Genomic DNA, 27480 nt, shown 5'->3' with positions numbered 1-27480 from the left:
GAATAACTCTCAGAAATGAACAGTAAAATAAGGAATTGATAATACTTACTCCTTAAATCTGATGACGGGAAGAGCAAAGAGAATAGAGAAAAATAAAATTTGTTATGACAATTCTACTAAAGCAGTTTGGTAATATTCCTTTTATATATTGTGGACGGGATGGGTATTATTTGCTGAGCATGGAAATTGAATTCGTGGCCACTGCAAATGTATGGCAAAGTTATTTATAAGGAAATGCTAATTTCCATGTCAAGCTTTGTACAATTCCATTTGGTAAATAAATTGCTGCAAGTAAAATAATATAGGCTACATTATTAAATAATTCATTTCCAGCAGTGAGTGTTTAGGGAAAATGTATGGTCAAATCCTCTATTACTTCAGGGAGGGGGGCAGGGATATTAAACCCTTACTAGAATAAACTGTCAGAGTTCTTTTCATTTTTCTTATTAACAACAAATGCAATTAAAATAATATCATCCAAACACTTCTGTACAATGAGAATCCATGCTACAGATTAAAGTCCCCCCAGTGCTGTAAGTGGATCACCTAAAATGCCCCTTGTGTCATTCTTCAGGCTCCGAGAGAGCTGTACCTCAAGCAGTATACATCATCAGCTTAGTGTAACAATTCTGACCCATCTGTTCTCTGTGCATTAATCCAAACAACACTATTTAAGTAAAGCTGGGGCAGCAAACCTAGTCATCTAAGCAAATTCCTTTAGAGGATTCACTTTCCTCAATTGAAAGTCTGTCATCCTTTAAAAACAGCTTTGCGTTTAATGATCATTGGTTTCTTTGCGAGCATTCTCCACAAACGCACGTTCAGCTCGACCATATGCTGGTCTGCAATCTCGTGGTGTGTGTTAAAACCATCGGTGCCTCCCGTGAATGCAAAAGCCAAGCATTTGTATTTGGTAAAGCGTGTCACTGTGGCATTAATTGGTTTTGCTTTCATTCGTTTCCAATTGAAGATCGGCCCTTTTCTCAGAGTTGTTTTTCTGTAAGTAATTAGATTGAGATAGGCTGCTCAGTATATCTTTTTGCTTGGCCCTTGTTTCAGGTATTGCTGGGATATGAGGCAGTGTACTCACTGTTTGTAAGTGACCATGACTATTAAGATAGCAGGGATGCAGCACAGAATGATGATGATGGCGAGAGCCAGTAAGGCCCCCTCTGTGTAGCCCACTGCCTGGGCTGCCTTCTTCACACTTGCAACGATATCAGGGGTGCGAATTTCCAGAATGCGCCCCCCCTGACCCAGGTAGGGCTGTGAGTCTTTGTTGATATCCAACAGCTTTCCATCCAAAAACCTATTCAATAAATACATACATACAGAAAAATGGTGAGAAAAGACACCGCATTAAGCAAATACCTACTTTTATCAATGCAAACAAACCTTATAACATTTATCAAAGGGAGAAATCAACAGGATTTTGAACATCTCTGCTTCGCCAATATGACTTTGATGGTGGCCTTGTTTTATGAAGACGCTCTGAAAACAAGATCTAAAGGTGACATGCGAATACGCTTGTCCCTGTGACTTTATTTTTGCTGAAGCTGTAAGTGAGAGGATATACATGTAATTACAAGATCCACAGAGAAACATTGATGGTATAAAGTGAGCTTTTCATTGAAAACCACTGGAGCAACGCTCGTTTCTCCAACCAGAATTTTTCTAATAACGTATCAGAAAAGCTATTATTAAAGATGAGATCTACCAGTTCATTCTCATTATAAGTCTCCCTCCTTCGAATGCTGTCTTTGTGATAAGACGACTGTACCACGCTCTCAAGTAAAATCCTACTAAATTACCTTCATTATAACATCCATCTCATCATAACCTACACAATGCCGACTGCCAAGGACAGTACCATAATACAGGGGGATTAACAATTCGCCCACAAAGCATTTCCTCATACTCAGTCGGCCAGGGGGATTGGTGAGATGTCCTACACCCTGGGAACTGGACTTTGTTTGATGCAGTTTTAGCTAAATTGATAAAATTGCTTGAAAAAGCATTACTGGAGATAAGAGAGTCAGGTCTCTCTCATTGACGACTTGTAAGGTTTTGGAGTAAGATGAAGACCAACAGATGGGAGTCCTTATTTGGTTTTAAATGGCAGGATTAGAGCACTTGCTACAAGGAAGAAAAAGGATATATTTTGATAGAAAAGTTGGATAAATCCCAGAGTAACAGATGAAGAAATAGGCTGAACCTAGAGGAAACAGGTGACACCACCAATATGATCCCAACACTTTCTAATTGTGTTGGTGGGACAGGCAGGTAAAAATGTGCTTACCTGTATTAAATGGATGTAATGGTGTTTAACAAGGTTATTGAAACCATTGTTCATATGCTAAAGCACACTCTTATTCAGTGTTTTAATAACAATGCACATTGACAATGGCATTGATCTCGTGTTAATTGTAGCAAGAAAGCATCATGTAAAGATATCATCTATAGACTAGGGAGCTGCATAGCTTGTTAATCTTGTTTTAAATAGACATTCCAACTAAAATACATGAAATACAGACAAATACAATAAATCAGAACACATAATAATGTGCAATGTTGTAAATGTGCTTACTTAAACAGTTCTTGTCGTGATATAGCCCTGTTAGTCAGTGGATCAATGGCATACACCATCAGATTGGACTTTGTGTAATCTTCTAGCTCAAAGTTATCCCCATATCTGCGTGGTCCAATGGATTCAACGACCACCTTCGCCCCTGGTATTTGATCCTGCACGTAGCGCTCCAATATCCTGTGTTTCAAATGAATTAGCCCTTTTAAAACAATTACAGCAACAAGAAACACATATTCCAGTAATAGTTCTTGACTAAGACCAGTGGTAGGAATTAATCAACAGCACATGAGTGATATACTTTTTGACATCATTAGCTCTGCAAAGTGAAAGTTACTGTGATAGAATCCGACTCAAAACATTATAGTGCATGATTTTAACTATTCAACATACAAAACAATCAAACTATTGCTTTGTTATGTTCCTGTGTACTATGCATTGCTTTGTGTTGTTAAAATTATTATTTTGATTATTAGAACTCCACAATGTTACAAATTACTTCCAAAGTCAATGTCTCTGCCTCTCAGCCAGCATCTATAACACCCTGAGCTCTCATCTCAGAGAAGGCAGGCATTTTAAGCCAATTACCTGGCTTGCACTGGAACTTTTCTTTGCTATGGTGGAAAAAATAAAATATATTGAGCTTAGATTGATGGCCTTACCCTTGGGAAGGGAAAACTCAGATAAACGGCCCCTTCACAGCTGAGACCACAGCGCTAGCAGTTAATCTTGGAAGCTGCGTTGGGTTCGAAGTTAGAGGGAACTACTTTGCTCATGTTTGGCTGATACTGTATGTCAGCTTTGCGAGTATAAAAGAGTCATTCTGATAGACAGGAGCATGCAACAGCATGGCCATCTTAAATGTGCCCCTAGGCCACATGAAAGACAAATTTAACGTTTGTGGAACTAATAATTAAAATAATTAGCTTCATTTTACAAAATCACTGGGAAAAGAACACACAATTATTGCTTAATTGTAAAAAGTCATTAAATATCAGTATATCTCTATTTAAAAAGATAGGATGTGTAAGTCTTCAAATATTAATAGACTTCAATCACAAGGAATTTCATACTTCCTTCTGCTTGTATATTTACTACAATCAAACATCACTACTTTTTTGATCTTTGAAAGCTGAGCATAATAACAGAAGATATCTGAACGCATATGACTGAAACATCTGTTTTGCCCAATGGAGCAGATACATTAAGTGTGTTTAAGTATGTAGGATGTATAAATGTGTCACAATATCAAAGTGTTTCTTCCAAAGCTATTTACAAAATATCAAAAGACTACTTGGCATTTAAATTCTGTACATGCATTTTGCCATTTCACATAATTAAGCTTTTATGTAGATGTTTAGAGATCAAAGCGATTCGTTACCCAATGAGCTGATCTTTGTTCTGTTCCACAAGAGTAGGAGGAACATTGGAAACAATCACTTGCATATCCAGTTGATTGACCACAGAGATCTAGAAATATAGGCATTACATGTAATTGATTATTCCATGCATAACATTCTCCTAGTACCAAACAGCACAATAATGGTTTTCTTGACTTGAAGCCATGTGCTATTCAATGTCTTCCAAATTAAATAGTGCAATAAGTGATTTGGGAAATCTTATTGTTTAGTTGCCAAGTCCTATATACATCCCCAAGAAATTAAATTAACAACTAGTTAACTATTGTGTGGCTCCGCAAATTCTCTTTCTCTCATTTTGCACGCTTATACAAAAAGTGGCTCAGAACAGGAATGTATCTTCATCGCCCATGGTTGTCTAAGCGAACAGAGATGGGTCAGCCAAGAGAAAGGAAGTTTACATGTGGCACCTGAACACACAACAAAATATTATATTTAATATATAACACGCATAAAGCAAAACCATTAGCTTGTAAGCTTGATATACATTCACCTAAAGGATTATTAGGAACACCATACTAATACTGTGTTTGACCCCCTTTCGCCTTCAGAACTGCCTTAATTCTACGTGGCATTGATTCAACAAGGTGCTGAAAGCATTCTTTAGAAATGTTGGCCCATATTGATAGGATAGCATCTTGCAGTTGATGGAGATTTGTGGGATGCACATCCAGGGCACGAAGCTCCCGTTCCACCACATCCCAAAGATGCTCTATTGGGTTGAGATCTGGTGACTGTGGGGGCCAGTTTAGTACAGTGAACTCATTGTCATGTTCAAGAAACCAATTTGAAATGATTCGACCTTTGTGACATGGTGCATTATCCTGCTGGAAGTAGCCATCAGAGGATGGGTACATGGTGGTCATAAAGGGATGGACATGGTCAGAAACAATGCTCAGGTAGGCCGTGGCATTTAAACGATGCCCAATTGGCACTAAGGGGCCTAAAGTGTGCCAAGAAAACATCCCCCACACCATTACACCACCACCACCACCAGCCTGCACAGTGGTAACAAGGCATGATGGATCCATGTTCTCATTCTGTTTACGCCAAATTCTGACTCTACCATCTGAATGTCTCAACAGAAATCGAGACTCATCAGACCAGGCAACATTTTTCCAGTCTTCAACTGTCCAATTTTGGTGAGCTTGTGCAAATTGTAGCCTCTTTTTCCTATTTGTAGTGGAGATGAGTGGTACCCGGTGGGGTCTTCTGCTGTTGTAGCCCATCCGCCTCAAGGTTGTACGTGTTGTGGCTTCACAAATGCTTTGCTGCATACCTCGGTTGTAACGAGTGGTTATTTCAGTCAAAGTTGCTCTTCTATCAGCTTGAATCAGTCGGCCCATTCTCCTCTGACCTCTAGCATCAACAAGGCATTTTCGCCCACAGGACTGCCGCATACTGGATGTTTTTCCCTTTTCACACCATTCTTTGTAAACCCTAGAAATGGTTGTGCGTGAAAATCCCAGTAACTGAGCAGACTGTGAAATACTCAGACCGGCCCGTCTGGCACCAACAACCATGCCACGCTCAAAATTGCTTAAATCACCTTTCTTTCCCATTGTCTTGACCAGGACCACACCCCTAAATGCATTGAAGCAACTGCCATGTGATTGGTTGGTTAGATAATTGCATTAATGAGAAATTGAACAGGTGTTCCTAATAATCCTTTAGGTGAGTGTATACTTGATAGTCTTAAAATTAGTTTTGCAGTCTATTGGGAAAGATCTTATTATTACATGTTTTTAACTCAAACACCTAAACAATCTAATACAGCATACAAAGAGGGAGATTGGTCTTCATCACAGAGCCTGTGCATCAACCCAACCTTGACACTTTCACAGAGTGAGAAGAATTTACTTGTTTTTCTCTTCACTTTAAGCCAAAGGATGCTAAATGTTTTTCCGATTCTGTGATGTGAACCTAATTACCTCGCACCTGAGCTGGATTTGAAATCATGGTGCCACAGGTGAAGTACATGTAAATTAAACAGCTGTGTGACTTGGCAGCAACAACACCATCATCCTGAATTGTGAGCAGCAGGTGTGCCCCCAGGATCCCACGCAACACAGCGCATACAAAGACAAACGCCCGCCGATATTTCATACTCACAACCACTTGTGCACTGCTGCTTAGACCTGCTCCATAATCATCCGTAGCAATGACTTCGAATTTGTAATAGGACCTCCGCAGGTTCCTATACATGATGGCCGTTTTAATGATGCCCGTGTACGCCTCGATCACAAAGCCATCTTTGCCGTCAGTTGAAGGAGGGATAATCAATCTGTACTGCATTGCACTATAATTCCCAGTGTCCTTGTCCTTTGCCTGTTGCAAAACAAACAACACAAAATTAATTAGTGGTGAAATGAAAACAGATATCCATCACCTTGTCTGAGGGAACCATTCCTCTCCTTTGTGTTCACGTCATGCTACCAGCAGGGGGAGACTTTGAGCCACTCAGGCACGCTGGGCGAGTGCAATTTCCTCCTGTCCAGCCAACTTCAAGATTCAATGCATTGCTCTGCAGTGACATTGATTCATAACACTTTTTAGGTCTGGAAGAGTAGATGCTAAAAAGCAAAAAGATAATGGTGTGTACTGCACAACCTCTGCCATCAACACAAAAGAAGTATATTTAACACACGGAGGAAATTATACTACTCATTATTATAGCACATACATTATGGCCCATATGAGAACATATTCCAGACTTGTATCAAACCACCTTTGTTAATATGCAGACACAGGTTATGGGTGTAGAATAGTTTGCACTTTCTCTCTCTTTTTATCTCTTCTAGTGGATGGGCTGAATATCATTCCAAGAGGAAGTACAAATTATATTTAAAAACATCCTGCAATTGCTTATTATAGGAATACAAGGTCCTTGCATTTCCATTACACATCAGATAAAATGTTCAAGTCCTTGATGTGTTGGAAGTTACTGCAGAGTCAGCTTTCTAATCTAGAACTGAATCCTATCTATGGATGGTTAAAACAATAGCATGTGACCATGTTGCTTTGAAGGTTAAATCCTGCTCGGCAAGAGACGTTATGATATACATTGATAAAGTTGGACGGCTTCTATCATGCTAGCAATATGGAAAGACTCCTTCGCAGGGTGTATTGGTGCTGTTTAGTCCTGCTTCCAACAGCTAGCTAAACACCTTGCTTTTTTTAAATTATTTTTTTAAACCAGGTATCCATCATTGTTCGGCATGACTGTTCACTCGCCATGAAGCCACCATTGTCTTTAGTATCCATGATACTAGAGGCAATGGATTGGACATTACGCAGTACATACAGCACAAAGTGGAAAGCTGGGTAAAAAAACAAGTCTTAACTCATTGTTGCATTGTTCAGTTTTGTGTATTTGTATTTTTTTTTTTTTAGCAGAACTGGCATTGGGATTTTGATGTTTCAGTTCTCCTTTCTCAGGATGATTGGATGAAGCATTACCAGGACTGCATTAATGTAGGAAATGCTTACTTGTTTTTAAAGCTGTTATTATACAATGACAAACAGCAGGTCTAGCAGTAAAAATGTAATGTTGGCATCTATTGTTTCTAGTGTAACACAGGTTGGGGTTAATTGAGAAAGAGTCTGGCATTTTCTTGATACTGAGGATAGCAGTTTTAAATATCCCATTTGTTACTAGAACTGCCATGAAAAGAGAAAATAATCTCTGTATAAGAATAACCCCAATAACTCAGCTGCAAATTGTCAATACTCCTCCACTTCTCCTTATTATTATTATTGTCATGGCAGGAGCATTACATTTATGCTTCCAGGTCCATACTGTAATATACAGTTACAATTGAATCTTTCTGAAACTATTTAAAGAGGGATTTAAAACAGATTAGCCTAATCTGTGAGCTGCTGAGCTGCTTTTCTTAAATCCATATAAAGATCTGCAATGTATTATCATTAATGCAGCAACTGTTAGACACTGAGAATGCATAGTAAATTGAACTACAGTCTCACTGTGAAGAAAACCCAGCAGCTTTCATGTTAACAATGTGAACAAAGCTGTTAGACATCATCACTTTTTAAATCCAACTGGAAGACTATCCCCCCCACCCTCATAGTTGTAGGATAATCTATAGAAATCTATGTGAACAAGACAAAATATTCTTCTCAGAATATAATTAAAAAGCTTTCAATAGGTAATCTTAGAGGGAAATGACAGTGTGGTTATATGTATCCTTATTTCTTTGTATTAACTATTTTTGTATTACTCTATATATTCGTGTTACATGGCAGACCGTGTGGCATCTGGGCTGAAATCACTCTATTATTTGCAACATGTTCAAAAACTGTTACAGGATGCCGTCTAATTAAAATGTTTAGTCATTTTAAACGAGAACTTTTATTTAACATTAAAATACAAAATAAGATAAAGATTGACCTGCTGGATTAATTGCACGTATGTTGCCAGTTGCTAATTAAATAAACTGTATGTAAAAGGTACCAGAAATATGTATATATAAAGTCAACATCTGTGTTTTGAAACCTCTGGTATTTTGTCTCAGCCTTCGCCAGACAAGTTGGGAGCAAAGATATTCAAACCACAGCTTTCATAATAATTGGTCTCAAGGCTTCCATATTTAACACGTTGACTATAACTTTCTCCAGCTGGAGAAACTATTAGTATTTTAGAGGGCTAGTGCTGAAATATACTCATTAAATAAGTGAGCTTAATTGTACAGCTGGAGCAAGATCATCCTATAATGTTGGAGCTTTTTAACAACCCTAGCCTTTGCCCTGAAGGTACCAAATAAAGGTAATCAAAGTTGTTCTTACTTCGACTTTCAAAACCGAGGAGAATGTTTTGGTATCTTCCGCCACTCCACTCAGGTATAGTTGTCTGCTGAATACGGGAGGGTGATCATTTTCATCCTGGATGTCGATGAACACCTTTGCTGTGTTACCTAAAAATATATAGAATTGATATATTAACACTGTGTACATAAAAGCATCAATATAATCTAAAGTCACACAACAATTCCTGGAATCTCACTCAAGACAGTAAACTAATTCTACACAGACTTGTATATTAATGATAACAGCAGTGAACATGAAGAGTTCATCATGAAGTCAGGCCATACAGAAGATAAAAATGGGAAATCCCCTGGTGAAGAGGGAATCACTGTAGAGATTCTGAAATAGGCTGGACTACTGGAGAAGATTCTTGCAAAAACGTTTCCAAGTTCTCCATTTGAGTTGCTTGCGATTTGCAGATTACTTCTTTGCCAACAAACCTGAAGGTCTACAGCTTCACATTGAGGAACTCTCAGATGCAAACCCAAAATGAACATAAGTAAGACTAAAGTCATGTGTAACAGCTGTAAAGACGTAGAAGATTGAATAAATCAATAGTAATGTCTATATTGACCAACAACTATATCTCACCCAAGTCACTGGGGCGAAGATATAAAGAGGGGTGCTCCAGTTCCTGCAGGCGGTTCTCCAGAGAAGTAGTTTAGAGAGAGACTGAGCTCAGTGTGCCTTTAAAAGGTTTCGCTCTGACAAAAAAAATCTGTCGCAGGAATCCCAACTCGCTCTTATTATTTGTTATTTGTGTATGGTAGAGAACAAGGCTAGAGAGCCATTTCTTGACTAACTACAAGTTGAGTCATCATGAGCAACAATCTGAAGAATGTACCGTGGAAACACAACACAAAAAAAGACTCCAAATCATTTAACAAAATGCTGTGATGTGCCCCAAGGAACACCACTTGGTATGAAGAAACATCTCCACACATTATTGTTCAGGGTTTATGTGTTAATTTGAACCACGTTAGAAAGAAGAACATGTTTTACATTGCAACAAGCGAGTCTAAATTGCTAGTGCAGAGATAATCTGCTCAATACAGTGCCTTCACTAGTTTTAAAGGTACCACACCTACACACTTGACACTTGAAATTCTGTTCAACCTCTCTGCTTCATTCAGCCTCCTCTAGTAGATTATATTACAAGTGACTTATCACAATTAAACTACAGGCGTACTCCTGCGAGTAACAGCAGTCAATTTATCCTAATCAAATTTTGACATCTCAAAGCTGGATAGTAACTTAATGAAATGATTTAAGAGATGTATCAAATGTATTTTATCATGTAATCATTATTTTAATTCTGTACAGGATCTTATAGATTTTTTGTTTTTATTAAATCAACACATTAAGAGCTGTACGATCCCCCACAGATTGCTATCGTATAGAGATCTGTTTCACAAACATCACACATCTTGGAAACCAAACTTTGTCACTTGCTCTTAATCTAATTTAAAGTTTGTGCATCAAGTGAAATGAAATGTTTTAACACAAGATGGAAGGTAGAAAAGCTTTTCTATTAAAACATGCTGCTTTTATCTAAAGAAAAATTACCTCTTGAAAATGCATTAAGCAATCATACAAAAAATCAGGTTGTGTTAAATTGATTCTAACCATTAATTCTGCATAATTAAGAAGAAATAAGACGAATTTGGCTAATAGGGCTGTGACAGACTTAATCTGCTAAATTACGCTCGTTTCTTCCTGATGCGTTTAATGCAAATCTATACATATTTAATAAAACACAGCATGATGCCCTGAGCCAATTTCTGAATAATAATAAAATAAATGAGTGCCTTGTTGTCAAGTTTTAATTTACTTCCTTCACAGACGACTCTGAGAGTTAAATAAATAAATAACAGCATGATAAAGGAGTAATTGCAAACTCAACGAGCAGATTGCATTTCAAATACTTCACATCAAAATGAAACCTTTTGACCATTATGCTCGAAATTAGCTCGCGATACGCTTGCACACAGTCATGTAAACGCTTACTTTTCGAGGGAACGCGAAGGTTGGATCTCACCACTTGCATGGAATCCGCCTGAACGCGGAGTATGTAGCTGGTGTTGGTTTCGTAGTCCAAAAGCTTGCTAGTGGAGATGACTCCTGTTCTGTTATTTACGGTGAATTGGCCTGAAAAACACACATAAACAGGTATGATGCAATCTACCTGCTTCAAGAAAATGACAATTGTTGATTCTTGCATGTGCTACAGATATACACTGTAGTATTTTGTGATTAAATAGTGACAATGCATTTATTGACACGTCCCTTGCATCACTAGTTCAGTTTAGTGTCTCTAAAAAGAGGACATCGGAACTGCTCATATAGGCCTACAGCTAGCTCTGGCTCTTAACTTTGAACATCTCCGACTACAATACAAATACAGTCCAGCATTCACTGTGAGGGATTCATGAGGATAAACAGAATACTAATAGGTTGGGCATAATACCATCCTGGGGAGGAACTTCTGAGGGCACATTCACTGAGTACGTAATATCATTTCTTCATTGCATATAAAGCAGGGATTAGTCTACCACCGATTTAATTCATTTCCACTGAATAGGGATCCAACTGTCTTCAAGCACAGATCTTCATACAAGTTTGGAGCAAAGTCAGAAGCTCATTTAATCACCAGACACCTTGAGACGCATTGCATAAGGGTGATGATGGTTTTAAATGAGAAAAATTAATCCTGTCGTCTATTAATGCTTTAACATATTAATGACACAAGTTTCCTCTGGTGCAAAACATGCAGGCAAGAAAGAAGAAACAAAGCATGTTAAATTGATCTGGAAATTATGTAAAAATAAAATAAAAAGTAGTGCCTGCTTAATAGAATTAGAAAAGAAAGAAATAAGTAAGTTGTATCTGTCTTTGGAATAATTAACAAATTAGTTTGGTGTTCAGCAAGATTAAATTACAAACGAGTCCTCACTGTCATGTATAATTGTAACATGGCCTATTGATTCAGCAAGCTTTATCCACTTACCGCCTTCATTCCCAGAAACGATGGAATAGACAATGGTCTGGTTTATCGCAGCTGCCAGTATTGTGCCAACCACTGTTCCAACGGGAGCGTTTTCACTCACAGGAGGAGGCCTGCATACATGAAAAAAAACGAAAAAAAGGACAAGGGAACATTACCATAAACAGGAAATCTGTATGCAAAGATATGTAGATTGTCCTACAAATGCTTGAAGTATGAGGTCTCTCTCGCGCACATCTTTAACATTCACTCCCAGAGACATGATACCTTGGGATACTTCTTGTAGTCTTCTCTTTATTCTTATAATGCTAGTTGTGTTCATTTGGATGACGAGTTTTCCCCGCCGGCAGCACTAATCAATACATTAAAACAACTCAAAAATACTCAACAGCTCAACAACATCAGGTATTCAAAAAGCATCAAGTCTTCGTAAACACTACCTTGATTTAGGAATTAACCATCATTATGTATACATCCCCATGATATTACAACACTATATACATAATATACAGTCAAGTAATCATTAATAAGCATTAGATGTACATGAGTTTGTCTTTGAACTACTAAATACACCACATACTCTGGGGAAAAGGAAAGGTTAAATTAACAACCATGTTTACACTCATTAAGGCATCTTGTGCAACATTAGGAAAGAGTCATTTAACTTCTAAGCTAACGGAAGTACATACTTTGTACCCTAATGTGGGCGTGAGAAAAACTGACTTGGAGAAATGTATGTTTTAAAAGAAACCATGAACAGAATATCAGAACTTAATTCCTCATTTACTTTTTCAAAGATGTGGATACAAGGACAAAATTGCTCTTCAGAAAACTGACAGGTGATGTACATAACAAATGTATTATGGAAATGCAGTAGAATATGCTGAACCGCAGGCAACTAAATTAGACCCAAGCAGCAGCTATGAACCGAACCCCGCAGAGGAGGTTGTAATATCTCCTCTTGGTTTCTACACAGGCACAGTTGATGTCTCTGCCAGCGTGAAAGAATGAGTAAGAAAGCTGATGTATATTTACATTTTTCTGTTAATCATAGAGTATTATCGCAAATTGACAGTGATTAACCCGGTGAAATGCAAAGAGACCGTCTCAAGGAAGAGTCTTGCCCTTTTCTGCAGGTCTTTCTCCAGTGATGGTAAAGGCTCCGTAGGCGTGGGCTGAGTGTCGGCTCCGGTACTATTGTGAGAATTGCAGCGCTGCCATCGGGGGTTACACATGCATTAGCAGTAATGGTGTCAATGATGGCATGTACCTGACTGATACGCCTGGCTTCTACAATACACCACAAGCACCACCGCGCAGACATATCTGCATGCTTCTAAATCATGGCCAATCACACAAAGGCAATGAAGAAACTGACACATAAGTAATGATATGAAAACCTTCCTCTCACTGTCAGACATATGATCTGTAAATGCAATGTTGATGCACACAATTACCCCTACCCTGGGCAGAGATTTCCCATGTAAATATGTATTAGGCTATATCCAGAAGCTCACTGTATTCATGTATCAGGACATTTGCATTTGGGAACAATTATTTTGTGTAAACTGCGGAAATGTTTGTCACACAGTGCAGAAAGGGTTTGTACTTTGCATTCTCTCTTTGGGTTTTAAATATTCAGACATTTCATATTGCCGATAACAATCCGCATCGAACAAAAGTGGAGGGAAGAGATCGCAGTGGGCACACTTATCATTTTCAAAGATAGCCACTCCTAGACACATTAATTTGTTTGGTAAATATTGGTCGCCACACTCTTCTATAGCTATACAGGATGGACAGCAGCCTAAACTCCACAACAAATGACAGGTTTCTCATATTAAAAACACAGGGCAGCCTTAGATGCATTTAAATGAAAACTTAAAGGGAAATAGGGAGACTATAACCACAGGAATCACTGAACCCTGGCAGTAAATACTATTCATTATAATTCACCGAGATAACTATGAACTTCAATATGAAATGGAAGAGACAGGCGTGACTAGACACAGTGCATAAATTCATTAAGGACACAACACGCTGTGGAAGACAATGGAATATCGCTGCCCCACCCCCACTACAGGTTAAACAAGTCTAACAGTCTTCTAAATAAGTAAAGAAAAACCTTTTCAATATTGAGCCACAATGAGATGTTTGCTTTTGAAATTATTATTATAATATCTTACGATACGATTAGGTTATATGCATTTCCACTATACAAAGTCCTTGTCCTATCACAATTAAAGTGATTGTCTACTTACTTGCTGCTTTATTGCCCTGCATATTTTGTTGTCCTGACCCTGAAAACTCAGTATGTTTTATAATATTAATCATAAAATGAGCTTGGAGGTATAATGCGTGACATGTCAGTCCACACTAAGAGGTTTACACTTACTGGCTTGCATCTATCTTGTAAAATGTGCTCTGTGAAAGAGTTTAATGCTATAGTTGTAACTCTTTCTCAGACTGAAAACAATCAAATTGAAGGTCAGCTTCAATATTATATTATAAGGAAAAGGCAAATTTGAATAGTTTATCTTTGTATTTTTAGTTATTAATAACAACATAATAATAAGTGAGAGTAAAACAGTGTTCAGGACAGTGTTCAACTGTAGTCATGCATTGGTAACAGCACTGGTATATGCATTCGTCTGAATGTTTTAGCTTTCCAAAAGATCAGGTTTGTGCAAACTCATATTAAATGTGCTTGGTGGTGCATGACTTTTAAGTTCTCTTGTAGCCGCAAGAGTAAGAATCTTAAGAGGCTCAAACAGAATGACAGAAACCAAGAGTGGAACAAGATGCATGTCACCTAATTTCGACAACACTGGAAGATTGACTAACTCATACTAAGAGTCTTTACTGTCATCTTTAGTGAGCACTTTCTAAAATGCAAGAAATGTGTTAAGAAAGATCACTGAAGAAGGGAAAAAAGTAATGAATAAAATAAATAAATAAATAATTTAAGCCCAAAGACTTTGAAATACTAATTCAGACGTTCATATACATGCATAGAGTAGAACTAAAATCTGAATGGCATTTCCGTCTTTGTCTGCGAGATAACACACACACACACACAAAGATAAGACAGTCAGTATTAAATCAAATGATGAGGAGGACAAAGAGACGCAGATGAGGACAAGCTTGAGTATATCAGCTCTACACAATAAGCAGATAGAATACAAAACACAAAATTACATTTTGTAATAAACACAAATATCGAACTCAATTAATTTAATGTGTAATCTCCATGGGTTTAATTTTAAAGCTTGGCTAATTCATAACATAAGATCATTAAAAGCAATTTATAAATGGTTTGTCGAATATAAGTTGAAGTACTATCTTAGAAAGGAAAATCAGACTCATTAGACTCAATGAAATATAATGAAGCAGAAAAAAAGCTAAAGTAGTTAGCTACTCATTTGTAAGCTTCATGCTTAGCAGGAGAACTACAACTTTGTGATATTTTCTGGATGACAGCTTTGCATGAATGATAGGATTTGCAGGTGTCGGGGAATGAACGATTTAAAGTATAAAGACATACAGAAAGTTATTTCTTAAATGAAATGTCACCATGCAATGAAAGCTGCGGTGACGTTAAATGACTCCATGAAAATCGGTGTGTGTGAACAGAAAGAACTGGTGACGGAACGCAGATAACAGCAGAGGACTGAGACATCCATTATCACACTTATTTACAAATAACCCCCAAAAAGTTTGAGTCAAAAATGTATCTGGTCATGGTGAAGAGTAAACATGCCTTTAAATGAAACGCATGACTCGGCATAAAAGAGCTGCAACACATACATGGAACACAGAGTTTTAGAAGATGCAATGTGTGGATGAACAAGATGGTAATTTTTGTATGTATACATGTATGCATATTGAATAAGACATTTTTCACTAAACATGTACATGCCATGAAATGCCTTTCAAACATCAGACATGTGCATTGTATTGTTCCCTTGATCACAGCATCACATACAAATGTTTTAGACAGTGTTAAAAAAATATAAAGTCAGATAAAGTAATTCAATACGTGTGTGTGTGGTTTGAAATTATGTAATTGTGTGCCTACGATAATGCGTATTTGATTTACCAAGCACTTTGTTATGCAAGAGCATGATGAGAAACCCCCAGTACTGAATTCATCCCCCTAATCCCCTTTGACATTTTACTATATGACCCATATGCCAAAAGAGAGGTGAGCCGTATTTGTACAGATAACACACAGAATACTCATTTTTTTCCTCCTTCCTGACACAATTCTAATAGCTTCTTCAATGTAGTGGAAGGTTACGGATAAGACACTAATGAGGTCCGCAGAGTGAAACCAGACTCACTGCCGGCACTATTTAAATTCCTTCTCTTCTTTTGGTCGCTTTAACTTCAAGAATCTGCCGTCTTCTAGTATATTAATCGGAATCACAAGCTAGATTTCCAACGGACTGGAGTACATTTTGCGCACTGCTTCAATAAATCATGAATTCGTACATTTTATATTACAACATTTTATACAGAAGGTATAAAATCAAGAGGTCCAAATTAGGAAAGGGCCGAATGAAAGAGTCACTTTATTAGGTTCTGAACATGGATTCCAAAAATTCATTTAATTCTGTCCAAGACTGGAAAACAAACTGGAAGGATGGCTGGGAGGATGTATAAATAAAAATGACTGTTTTATTGAGGTGACAGTTATGGAAAAAACATGATCTTAATATTAAAAAACGAAACCAAAAAAAACAGGAAAATTACTGCCATCTTTTTCTCTACCATCTGCTTGAGAAACTGGCTGCTATATGGGAAGAAAAATGCAAAAGAAATAAATCACCCCAAAGCTGCAGCTTCCTACTGAGCAAACTGAGCAGAGAAAATCCGCCTTGTTGTGCATAAGTATATTGAGCCCACTAAACTGCGTCTGACTAAACTGGCACAGAAGAATTTACTGCACATCTTGGGAATTTACTACAGAGATAATTTAGCAATGCCTTCTGACATCTTTTACAGAGTGAAATACATTTTCTGATCTTTACAGCCTGCAAACACAAAGAGATAATACACACAGAAAGAAGTCAAGCTTATTTCATTTTATGCATACAAGACAGTGGTAGACTTGCTGTAGAAAAAGTAAATCTTATGCTGAGAAGAATATCACACCAACACCGAAGCATGGAGGTGGATCTATTTTGTCCGAATTTGTTAGCATGCAGAGACAGACAGACTCCAAAGTATACTGGGACAGTTTAGCAAATACACTTGCACTCTTGTCAAGAAGCTCAACTTCTAGCAGGACAACATTTTGAAACACACATCCAAGTCTACAACCTCAAGGTTAAGGGACTACAGAAACATCTCCAGACCTCAAACCATACACATTTTGCAGTTTGAACCAAAAAAAAACAAAAAAAAAAAACAGTCCATGGGTACAAGATATTCATCCTGCCAGAGCTGGTTGTTAAAGCACCTTTTAGTTTGCACTTAATCAGGATACATTTGGTGACTACTGTATGTATGTGTGTGTGTGTGTGTGTGTGTGTGTGTGTATATATATATATATATATATATATATATATATATATATATATATATACGTATATATATGTATGTATGTATGTGTATATATATATATATATATATATATATATATATATATATGTATGTGCCTTTGCAAGTTTCCAAAGGTTTGTAGAAGGATTAGGAATTGACCTTTTCATGATATTTAGGATTAGTATTGTTGGCAGGAAGTTTAGCCTTCATAAGGGCAAGATACTGTTTCTGTCTTTTCAAAACAATAGGTAAAGGTCATACTTCATTCTCGTGAACCCCAGCAACATATTTAACAGTTACGAAATAATTCATATTCACTCTACATATATCAATAAACACCATACCACACCACACCACACCGCTCTGGGGGTACTATGATTTACACTAAATTCAAGTACAGGTGCACTGGGTTGTTTGGAAGAGAAGCTTTATTTTCTGGGACACTAGAGAGGTCATTAGGTGAACTAATATAAAAAGACACAACATACGACCTATTTCTGCATCACTTTATGGTTGATTTAATTAAAGGTCAGTGTTTTTTTGCAGTTTTATATCTCCTCAGCCTGAATATGTGTGCTTTATGTTTTTAATTTAGAAAAAGTACAAGAGAATGACACTCTTTCTCAAGGAAGACCTTTTGTAATTTTCTTAATTGTCTAAGCCCCTTATTCAATACTTTCTAAAGGTCCATCACAATGCTGATGGCTATGCAAACCTGATGCAGTTAGAAATGCCTGAGAAGGTGCACCCATATTGAGCCCTGACCTTTATGGCTCAGCCTCGAATGAACATATGTGGCTGCTTACAAAAATGCATTTTGTTATTCATAATTGGACATTGGTATACCTCAACACCTGCTGACAAGAGCTGCTTCTATCAGTATTGAAAAAAAATATTAGAAAAGGGTCTTGGTCTGTCTTACTATGATAAATCTTCTTTCACCAGCCTACTATGGATGTTGTCTGCATTTAAATGATTTTGCATTTTAATGAAGTTGAAATTCATCAATATTTGGGGGTGCATCTATGGCCGACAAAGGACAAACACAGACACATTTCCACAGGATGCTGTGAAAAGTATTGATGTTGGTTATTATACAGCATAAAACATTTAACAAAACAATAATGGGTATTTATTAATTCTAAGTAAATGGGTTTCAAGAGATACTGCATAATGGCATACCCTAAAGATATTCTATTATGGCAGGCAGTCATCATTAAAGAGCCTTTAGAGAACAGTGAATCAATGACGACAGGACTAACCACCACAGAGCCGCACTGGAAAAGCACAGAATTTACAGTACTTGCCATCCGCAGAGAGAACAGATCCATAATCAAATTAGGCCTTCCCCGTGGCAGCCATAACTATCATACCTCAACCTAGAAGACATTTTTCTCTAATGAAACTCTATAACATACTTTATTGCACTTGGATTGTCTTTTCTCTATTAAACAAAATACTGTTGTACAGTTTGATTTAGTATGGAGAAAAAAGCTCCAGCATGCTTCTGTAAATTCAGAAAACCCCATAAGTTACCATTCCCTTGTTTCTTTTGCATCCTGGAATATCTGGGCATCTGTGTTTATTTTTTATGCTTAATTCACTGGGTTTGCTTTGCTAATCAGCTAGACAACTTCCTGCAACATTGCTCTACGGTGCATTCCATATTTGTGTCGTTATTATACAACATTACACAAATAATACATCTGTTTTACCGACTCGCAGCAGCTCTACTGAATACTAACACGCTCATCTTACAGGTGTTGTTTTTCCTGGAGAGAGTTGATCAGCCCAGCAATAAACAACACATCATATTCCGTGGAGTAGAAGGCGTCCTCTACCACAGCTTTATAATGTTCGCATAATTAAGCTTCAGTGACATGAAAAATACCACTCAAAGGGGAACTCCAGGAGAAACACAACAAGCAAATTAGTACTAAAATATACACTAGGTATGTCTACATACACTAGTATGAAACTTTACAAATCTGCTAAATTCTGCATGAGACCTTGTATGGTTCTGATTGAGATGCCAGGCTTCTCCAACACTGTTCCTGTTTTGGGTGAACCTGGTTTAAAAACTAAAATGATCACATTTCACATTCATTATTAATTATCTTAATGTCACCTAGTAGAGAGAGATCAGGTATGATGAGCACTGAGGAGAGCTTGAGGCTAGAGCAGCCAAAATGCATTCATTACATCTGGTGAGCAGCTTGTGTTTGCATAGCTGTCTTCATCTGCTCCATTTTGCACCGAAGAAGCAGGAATTTGTAACGTTTTCACTTGTCATGTGTATTTCATACCCCAAACTACAGATGTGAACATGCTGCACAGTAATACTGATGTGTGGTGCGTCATTTTTTAAACTATTTCAGTCATGCAAAGAGCAGGGCCTCTAATACTAATAAGGTATGCAGGGTGAACACTGCTACTTTTATTTGTATTTCTGTTGTCGGCTTTTCAGCTATACCATGTAATCTTTCACCAGCTTTCCTTTGGATAAATATATAAGTTATGGATGGAAAACATAAGGCCTGTGACAGCTTGTCATTTTATTAGAACAACTGCCTCATTAGGGCTTTTCAAATTACAATCATTTGAGAACCATGGACTGCAGGAAAGTCAAACAAATGGCAACTCTGAGTATTTAAGATTCTCACTACTGAAAATACCCCCTGGTTTTGTTTATGTATATATTTCTCACGCAGAGAAGGAAATTGACATTTTTGTCTACAGTGGCCATTACTCTCATAATTTATGACCGCATTTACAGACATAAGGAGAATATCCCCAAAGTCCTAGATTGAATCTGCATTATTAACTCATTTAGAGGCAGGTGATTAGTACAGTAATTTGTGCAGGAATTTACTGTACCTCATGGTCAATAAAACAACAATTATAAAACTATTTTAAATGTGTTGTACTAAATATACAGTACATTAATTCTAGCTGTAAACATTACGTACTTGTGCCCTCATATATATGTTCCTGTGTGTGTGGTACTATCAATTTAAAATTTAAAGTAATCCAAACAATACTTTAACTGAAATGGTCAAACAGTGGTATCTTTACATTAACTTCTATCAGAGAATACAAGTATGTGTTATTTATGTGTTATTGCTCCACCCTATATTAGTTTAGTGAATGTAGTCCAATAACTATAAATTATATAAAATAGATATTGCCATCCATAATGTGGAAGTTGAAGGACAGACAAAGCAATGGATACATTCCTGACACCTTGAACAGCAGAAACATGAGAATCTATGAGTACAGTAAAATCAATCTGACTGTCTACTGTGCTTTTGACCGTTTGCCAATTAAATAAAAACAAACCAAAAACAAGTTTACCTAATCATGAATTTTCATCACACCGAGATCCAAGGAGATGCCTCATACTTGGATAATAAAGCAGATTGGAGGAGTCTAGCCATCCCATCTCTCACCAGGCAGAGAGCATGAACACCTGGCTAATGTGTCCACAGGCAATAATTAACAGTGGACTCGCTACTGTGTTCAATAGCAATTGTCATTCCCGTTCTGCCAGTGCATCGCTATCCACTGTGACCTTCCATGGGTGGGTAGGACATGGTGTTAATTCAAACTCTAATCTGGGACCTCTCATCTTCAGTCGGTATTTCGGTGATCAATCAAGAGATATGCTTTTGTTTGTGAGGAGAATCACACAGCCATGTTTCCTTTTCAGATTATGTGTACATGTGTGTCTGTGCTCAGAGAGAACATCGAACACTATTATTCAATTCCAAATTACACGCTGACTGCAGAAATGCAACATATTACACTAATACTATTAAAAGGCCTGGGAATTACAATAACGCATAATCAATTATGTATATTCTGTAATTCATACCAACTGAAATACACAAAATGCTATAGATAATGAGAATTGGTTGTTAAACACACTAAACATTTAGGCTATTTTGCTTATAAGGTCTATAATTGACCATATTGATGTACATTCTTTACACAATATCACCATATCTTGCAGCACATTGCCTGTGGGTATGATACATATTTATAAATGTTCCTAATAGTGGATAATAATGGATTCAATTATTTTAAAATGTCATCAAACCTTAAACTATTGTAAGAATATAAAAAACAGTATTATCTTCTTGTCTTTTCATTAAAACACCACTTCAATCAAATGCATTAAAATTAATCTTAAATTATGAATTTCTGTTTAACTCCGGGGGGTGAGACAAGCTAAATACAATTTATATTAGACTTTTCATGTTCTGAATCTATTCTCCGCTAATTCCTACATTGTCAGGAAGCCAATGGTAAAAGTGCATGGTTTTCTAAAGATGTGCTTTTTCAATTTCGATTTAATACCTTTTGACATTATTTTACATAACAGTTTTATAAAATGTACTTCTCAGAACTAAATTAAATCTAAAACTATTACAGGCACAAAGATGAGGTGATATTGTTTTGCCGAGACAGATGTGACTTAAATTACAATCTCTTTACCCGACCTAGATTAACATAAAGCGTCCCTTACCTGTATTCCTCTTGGGTGAAGATTGGAATCACTGAAGGCTGAAGAACAGTGATTTCGACGAGGGAACTGTTGAATTTTACTGGCTCCCCATTATCATAGGCAATAACCACCAGCTGAGAGAAATGAAGATTGTTTTAGGAAACTGAAGAAATACTGATGGAAACTAAAGACTGTAGAAATTAACAACAGGCAGCAACAGTGGGCAAGTAATACAATCACATTGTAGCTGTATCTTTAATTAGATATTAAAAATAAACTTTAATTAAAAGTTAAATGGGTGACAAGGTTTTTAAGGTTGGAGATGTCTGTATTTGATATAATTTCCCCTCATAGATCACATCAGCTTTCTTCACAGGTGTGATTATATTATTATATAACCACTCTTTTTCAGTTTTATGATAATGTCTGCATTTACCAAGATGTGTGTATTTCTAACGAAGAAAGGAACGAACGACAGCAACAGACTCACCTTAAATGTTGTGCTGGGCTCTTCGTTGAGATTGACTCTTGTTATCACCCTCCCTGTGTTTTCTTCCACATCAAAGATACTGCTGCTGTAGGGAAACTGTACTGTATCCACCCTGTACCGGATCAAGCTGGCGGCCGTGCCCTGTGAAAGTTATTGGGATATTAGGGAATCTGGCTCATATACAGGGCAAACCTCTTCAGTACTGGTTTCCATGCCCGTCCATTCTTGAACAACAATTGTGCTGCACTGTTTTAACTGCACAATTGTGTTAGGCTTCTCTTCTGGTTTTGAGGAATAATACTTCAAGAATAATATCAATACTTAGGGCCGGATTAAATAAAAACTTTGACCCACCCGCTAATAGAAAACTACAGAACTATACTCAGTTGCGGCTGCATTTTTAGTAAGATGCCACTTTTTTCTAATCATAAATGTAACCGCTATGATGTACAGGTTTGTAGTTTGCTATTAGCTGGTGGGTCAAAGTTTTGATTTAATCCGGCCCTTAGTTAATCCGTTAATTAGTCAGTTATTTAGTTGCTACCATTCCACTACAAATGGCACACATAGGGAGCATTTGAGGCCGTGACCCCGCCAGAATATGCAATTAAAGCTTGCTGGGTGCAGCCAACTGAAAAAAAAAAAAAAAAAAAAACCAAACCAAAAAGAAAAAAAAGAGCGGCTCCAGGCTGTAGCTTCCCTCGAGGCACCGGTTCAAACAAATCCCGCTTCTGACAGCATACCAGCAGCAGTAAATGGTCCTGACTTTTTAGGCTCCAACCAATAATAGATTCACTTATTATTAAAGCTGTTCCAAACAATAAAAAATAAATGAGAGACCAGAAGAAAGCTTTCTTATGGCAGAAACAATGTTAATCTCCTAAAAGATACAATGTGTTCAAATACATAAATACACGGAGCCCAGAAAGAAATATGTATATATTCTTTAGTTAAACATGACAGCTGCTGATTAAACACCCTTGTTGTCCATATGTGTAAATATAACTTTATGCAGCAAATTATAAGGAACAAGTATACTTTTGCAGAATTGTGTTTCTTTTAATGTAGGTTGTAAAGCACAGAGTATTATATTAAGGCTGACACCATTTACCTACCATTCACTTCTGATTTTCATAATCCATGATTGCTTGTCTGTTTTTGTAACTCTTTTGTGGACTAATCTATTGAGGTGTTTTTTTTTTTATTCATTTGTCCCAAAGATGGAAAGGTATCTTCATTTGTATTCATATTAAAAGTTGAATGAAAAGGCACAAGTGATGAAAAAGGAAATAGGTCACTAATAAACACAATCTCATTTCTGGTGTTCGATTTCCGAGAAACATTACATCTATGACAATTACTCAAAGAAACAAAATTGCAGTGCATACAAAGCTGTTTATTTTTAAATCCATTTAGGTTTCTTTCTGACGTTTTCTCAAATGCTAAATTATTAAGATGTATCACAAAAAGCTAAATGTCATTACAAGATCAATCCCGTTAGTGATATAAAGGCCTCAGGCAGTTTTATTTCTGCTTCAGTCATTTATCTTGTAAACTGTAAATCTGATTTTATTTTGCTTATTTTAAACCTACATTATTACATTTTTAACTTTCATGACCCTTTGTTTACAGCTTGATATCAAGTATTTATAGCTTCTATATTAATGATATATTGTATACATTAATTGCATTCAACATTTAACATTTAAAAATGCTTTCATTAAGGAACACTACTATTTGGTACATGAGCATTAAAACAAGAAAAACATTTCCGTGGCTTTGAGGTTGAAGTTTTGACTTGTACAAGTGGTAATCATGATGATAACCAATCAATGACATACATGGTCAATGAACAGCTTTTAATGTAACAGTTCCGAACTTTCACAGCTGCCAGCAGCCAATCAATAAGGTTTAAAGTACTGAAAAATTTGTAAGAAGCACCAACCGCATCAACCGATCCATTTGTCTTAAAGAATTATTACAACATACTCCTTAATATACCTTGAGAAAAGAAAGGCTTTTTTATTTTCTAGACCACTCTGACAAACAAGCAATAGCTTCAGGGTTTGTTTTCTTTTTTTGTTCCCAGGATTTGTAGTGATATTTGCTGATATTTTCCTGTGAGAATTCCTGAGAAAAGTATTTAGTTGTAAGGTGTCAAAAATACTCCAGGGGTTTTCTAAACCTCTGTTCGACACAGTATTGACTGAATAAAGACAGTCAAACACATCCAAAATGAATTTCTCATTCTGCACAAAAGCCCCAGTTCTTGATACTACCAAAACCATGTCACACAGATGTTAATGGAAATAATAATTGAAATACAAATCGCTCTTTAGACTGTGCATCATGAAATGGCTAAGGCTGCATGTACATGTGAGTTTCAGTTATGCCACATAGTATGTTTTAAGTGACAAATGTACATGAAGAAAGATTAATTTACACAATTAGGGATTATGTATTAAAGTATTAATTACAAAAATTGTATGCTGTTCCACATACAACTATATATTTATTCTGTTGGTTTATTATTGCTTCACTGACCATCTCTTGAGATATACACAGTCTGAAGTAAGAATGAACAAATTAAATGAACAATTTGAGAAATGCAAAGTTCAATATTTTATTCGGCTTCTCATTTGATTTACACAATTTGGTTGATTGATATGATAGGAAAGACCTTCTATTGATATTCAAACTGTTTAATTGGATTGTCAATTGGTCGTCTGTGACTGGGGTGGACATCGATAGTCTGAGCGCACTGGCATGGCCCTCTGTCTTTTCACGGAGGAAAAACCCACTGTTTCATTATGGATTGTAATTATATATCTCATATTCTAAAGTAGTTCATTTTAATCCTCATTTTACACTGCATGCGACCGTGTCCAGGCACGCTTACAAACCTTTAAAAGAGTAACTCATAAAAAATGTAATGCATTAAAGAAATGTACAGGGCTCTGTTTTAATAATCTAATCTTTGGTGTGGCTTATGCCAACCATTACAACATTTTAAACCTCAGCCCTCTACTGCTTTTCATTACTGCTTCAATCGTGAGTAAAACTGCTTAAGTCCACCCACTGATATTATTAACATGGCCATCAGCAATACCACCTTGGACGAACACCACCAATCATCGGCAGATGTGGGATTTCCGTTTCAAAGTGCCACTGAGGTCGTCAGATGAGTGATTCGATCCAGAGATTAAAGAAAGGGTAGTGTCATCAACAGACCTCCACTGCCAGTACCCACTCTCTAACACACCCCTGGGTATTTGGTTTCCCAGTCTTAAGTGCTTAAACATTATAAACACTGAACCCTAATTGGAGCCTAAAGACCACATAAACAAGCTTGTTACAGGTAATCAGTGATCCAAATGATACAGCATACATCACTTCCCAATTATTTTAAATCAGACGCTCATGTATTCTGCCACCGAAGTAGCGCCAGGTGTTGAGCCCTAAAGCCATGGAGATTAATGTCACATTAAAATACAAAAAATGCATGGAGCCGAGTACCGCTAAAGCATCACTAAAATCCAAGACTAAAACATGGCGTAGTAGACATTGTTGGATTACCTCGGTCCTTATTACACCCGCATTGTGAAGATCATTAATATGTAGCCTGTAGTGTTTTTCTCTAGGAGTCCCTTTATATACTGCAGATCTATTTATACTAGCTTACCATTGCAGCTACAGTATACACTCACCTAAAGGATTATTAGGAACACCATACTAATACTGTGTTTGACCCCCTTTCGCCTTCAGAACTGCCTTAATTCTACGTGGCATTGATTCAACAAGGTGCTGAAAGCATTCTTTAGAAATGTTGGCCCATATTGATAGGATAGCATCTTGCAGTTGATGGAGATTTGTGGGATGCACATCCAGGGCACGAAGCTCCCGTTCCACCACATCCCAAAGATGCTCTATTGGGTTGAGATCTGGTGACTGTGGGGGCCAGTTTAGTACAGTGAACTCATTGTCATGTTCAAGAAACCAATTTGAAATGATTCGACCTTTGTGACATGGTGCATTATCCTGCTGGAAGTAGCCATCAGAGGATGGGTACATGGTGGTCATAAAGGGATGGACATGGTCAGAAACAATGCTCAGGTAGGCCGTGGCATTTAAACGATGCCCAATTGGCACTAAGGGGCCTAAAGTGTGCCAAGAAAACATCTCCCACACCATTACACCACCACCACCAGCCTGCACAGTGGTAACAAGGCATGATGGATCCATGTTCTCATTCTGTTTACGCCAAATTCTGACTCTACCATCTGAATGTCTCAACAGAAATCAAGACTCATCAGACCAGGCAACATTTTTCCAGTCTTCAACTGTCCAATTTTGGTGAGCTTGTGCAAATTGTAGCCTCTTTTTCCTATTTGTAGTGGAGATGAGTGGTACCCGGTGGGGTCTTCTGCTGTTGTAGCCCATCCTCCTCAAGGTTGTACGTGTTGTGGCTTCACAAATGCTTTGCTGCATACCTCGGTTGTAACGAGTGGTTATTTTCAGTTGCTCTTCTATCAGCTTGAATCAGTCGGCCCATTCTCCTCTGACCTCTAGCATCAACAAGGCATTTTCGCCCACAGGACTGCCGCATACTGGATGTTTTTCCCTTTTCACACCATTCTTTGTAAACCCTAGAAATGGTTGTGCGTGAAAATCCCAGTAACTGAGCAGATTGTGAAATACTCAGACCGGCCCGTCTGGCACCAACAACCATGCCACGCTCAAAATTGCTTAAATCACCTTTCTTTCCCATTCAGACATTCAGTTTGGAGTTCAGGAGATTGTCTTGAGCAGGACCACACCCCTAAATGCATTGAAGCAACTGCCATGTGATTAGTTGATTAGATAATTGCATTAATGAGAAATTGAACAGGTGTTCCTAATAATCCTTTAGGTGAGTGTATATGATGGCATTATATGACTATCCTGTTTGAAAGCACTATTAACCAAGATGAAAAATAAAACTGAAGTTGTAATTGGGCTTTTTATTCTGTAAGTCACACAAAAAGCAATTACATTTCCTCTTTCCTCTTGTTTTAACGAGCACATGTATTTATGTATTGTCTTACAAGATTCAAAGAGTAATTAGAAGAT

The 27480-nt window shown here is 37.2% G+C and overlaps 1 protein-coding gene across 1 annotated transcript in view; it reads right to left on the bottom strand.

Moving 5' to 3' along the window:
* The window catches only part of pcdh15b (protocadherin-related 15b), a 139122-nt gene that overhangs the window by 18919 nt on the left and 92723 nt on the right, over nucleotides 1-27480 (bottom strand). Inside the window, exons 21-30 of the mRNA XM_066693290.1 lie at nucleotides 22372-22512; nucleotides 21903-22015; nucleotides 11831-11940; nucleotides 10831-10971; nucleotides 8806-8933; nucleotides 6115-6330; nucleotides 3966-4054; nucleotides 2588-2764; nucleotides 1091-1309; nucleotides 50-58 (exon numbers count right to left, since the gene is read on the bottom strand). Coding sequence (XP_066549387.1) covers nucleotides 50-58; nucleotides 1091-1309; nucleotides 2588-2764; nucleotides 3966-4054; nucleotides 6115-6330; nucleotides 8806-8933; nucleotides 10831-10971; nucleotides 11831-11940; nucleotides 21903-22015; nucleotides 22372-22512 — 1343 coding nt within the window. The remainder of the gene's footprint in view (nucleotides 1-49; nucleotides 59-1090; nucleotides 1310-2587; nucleotides 2765-3965; nucleotides 4055-6114; nucleotides 6331-8805; nucleotides 8934-10830; nucleotides 10972-11830; nucleotides 11941-21902; nucleotides 22016-22371; nucleotides 22513-27480) is intronic.

The sequence above is a fragment of the Amia ocellicauda genome, chromosome 20 (assembly GCF_036373705.1).
Source record: "Amia ocellicauda isolate fAmiCal2 chromosome 20, fAmiCal2.hap1, whole genome shotgun sequence".
Lineage (NCBI taxonomy): Eukaryota > Metazoa > Chordata > Actinopteri > Amiiformes > Amiidae > Amia > Amia ocellicauda.
Note: the sequence above shows the minus strand (reverse complement) of the source record. Positions and strands in the feature narration are given on the sequence as shown.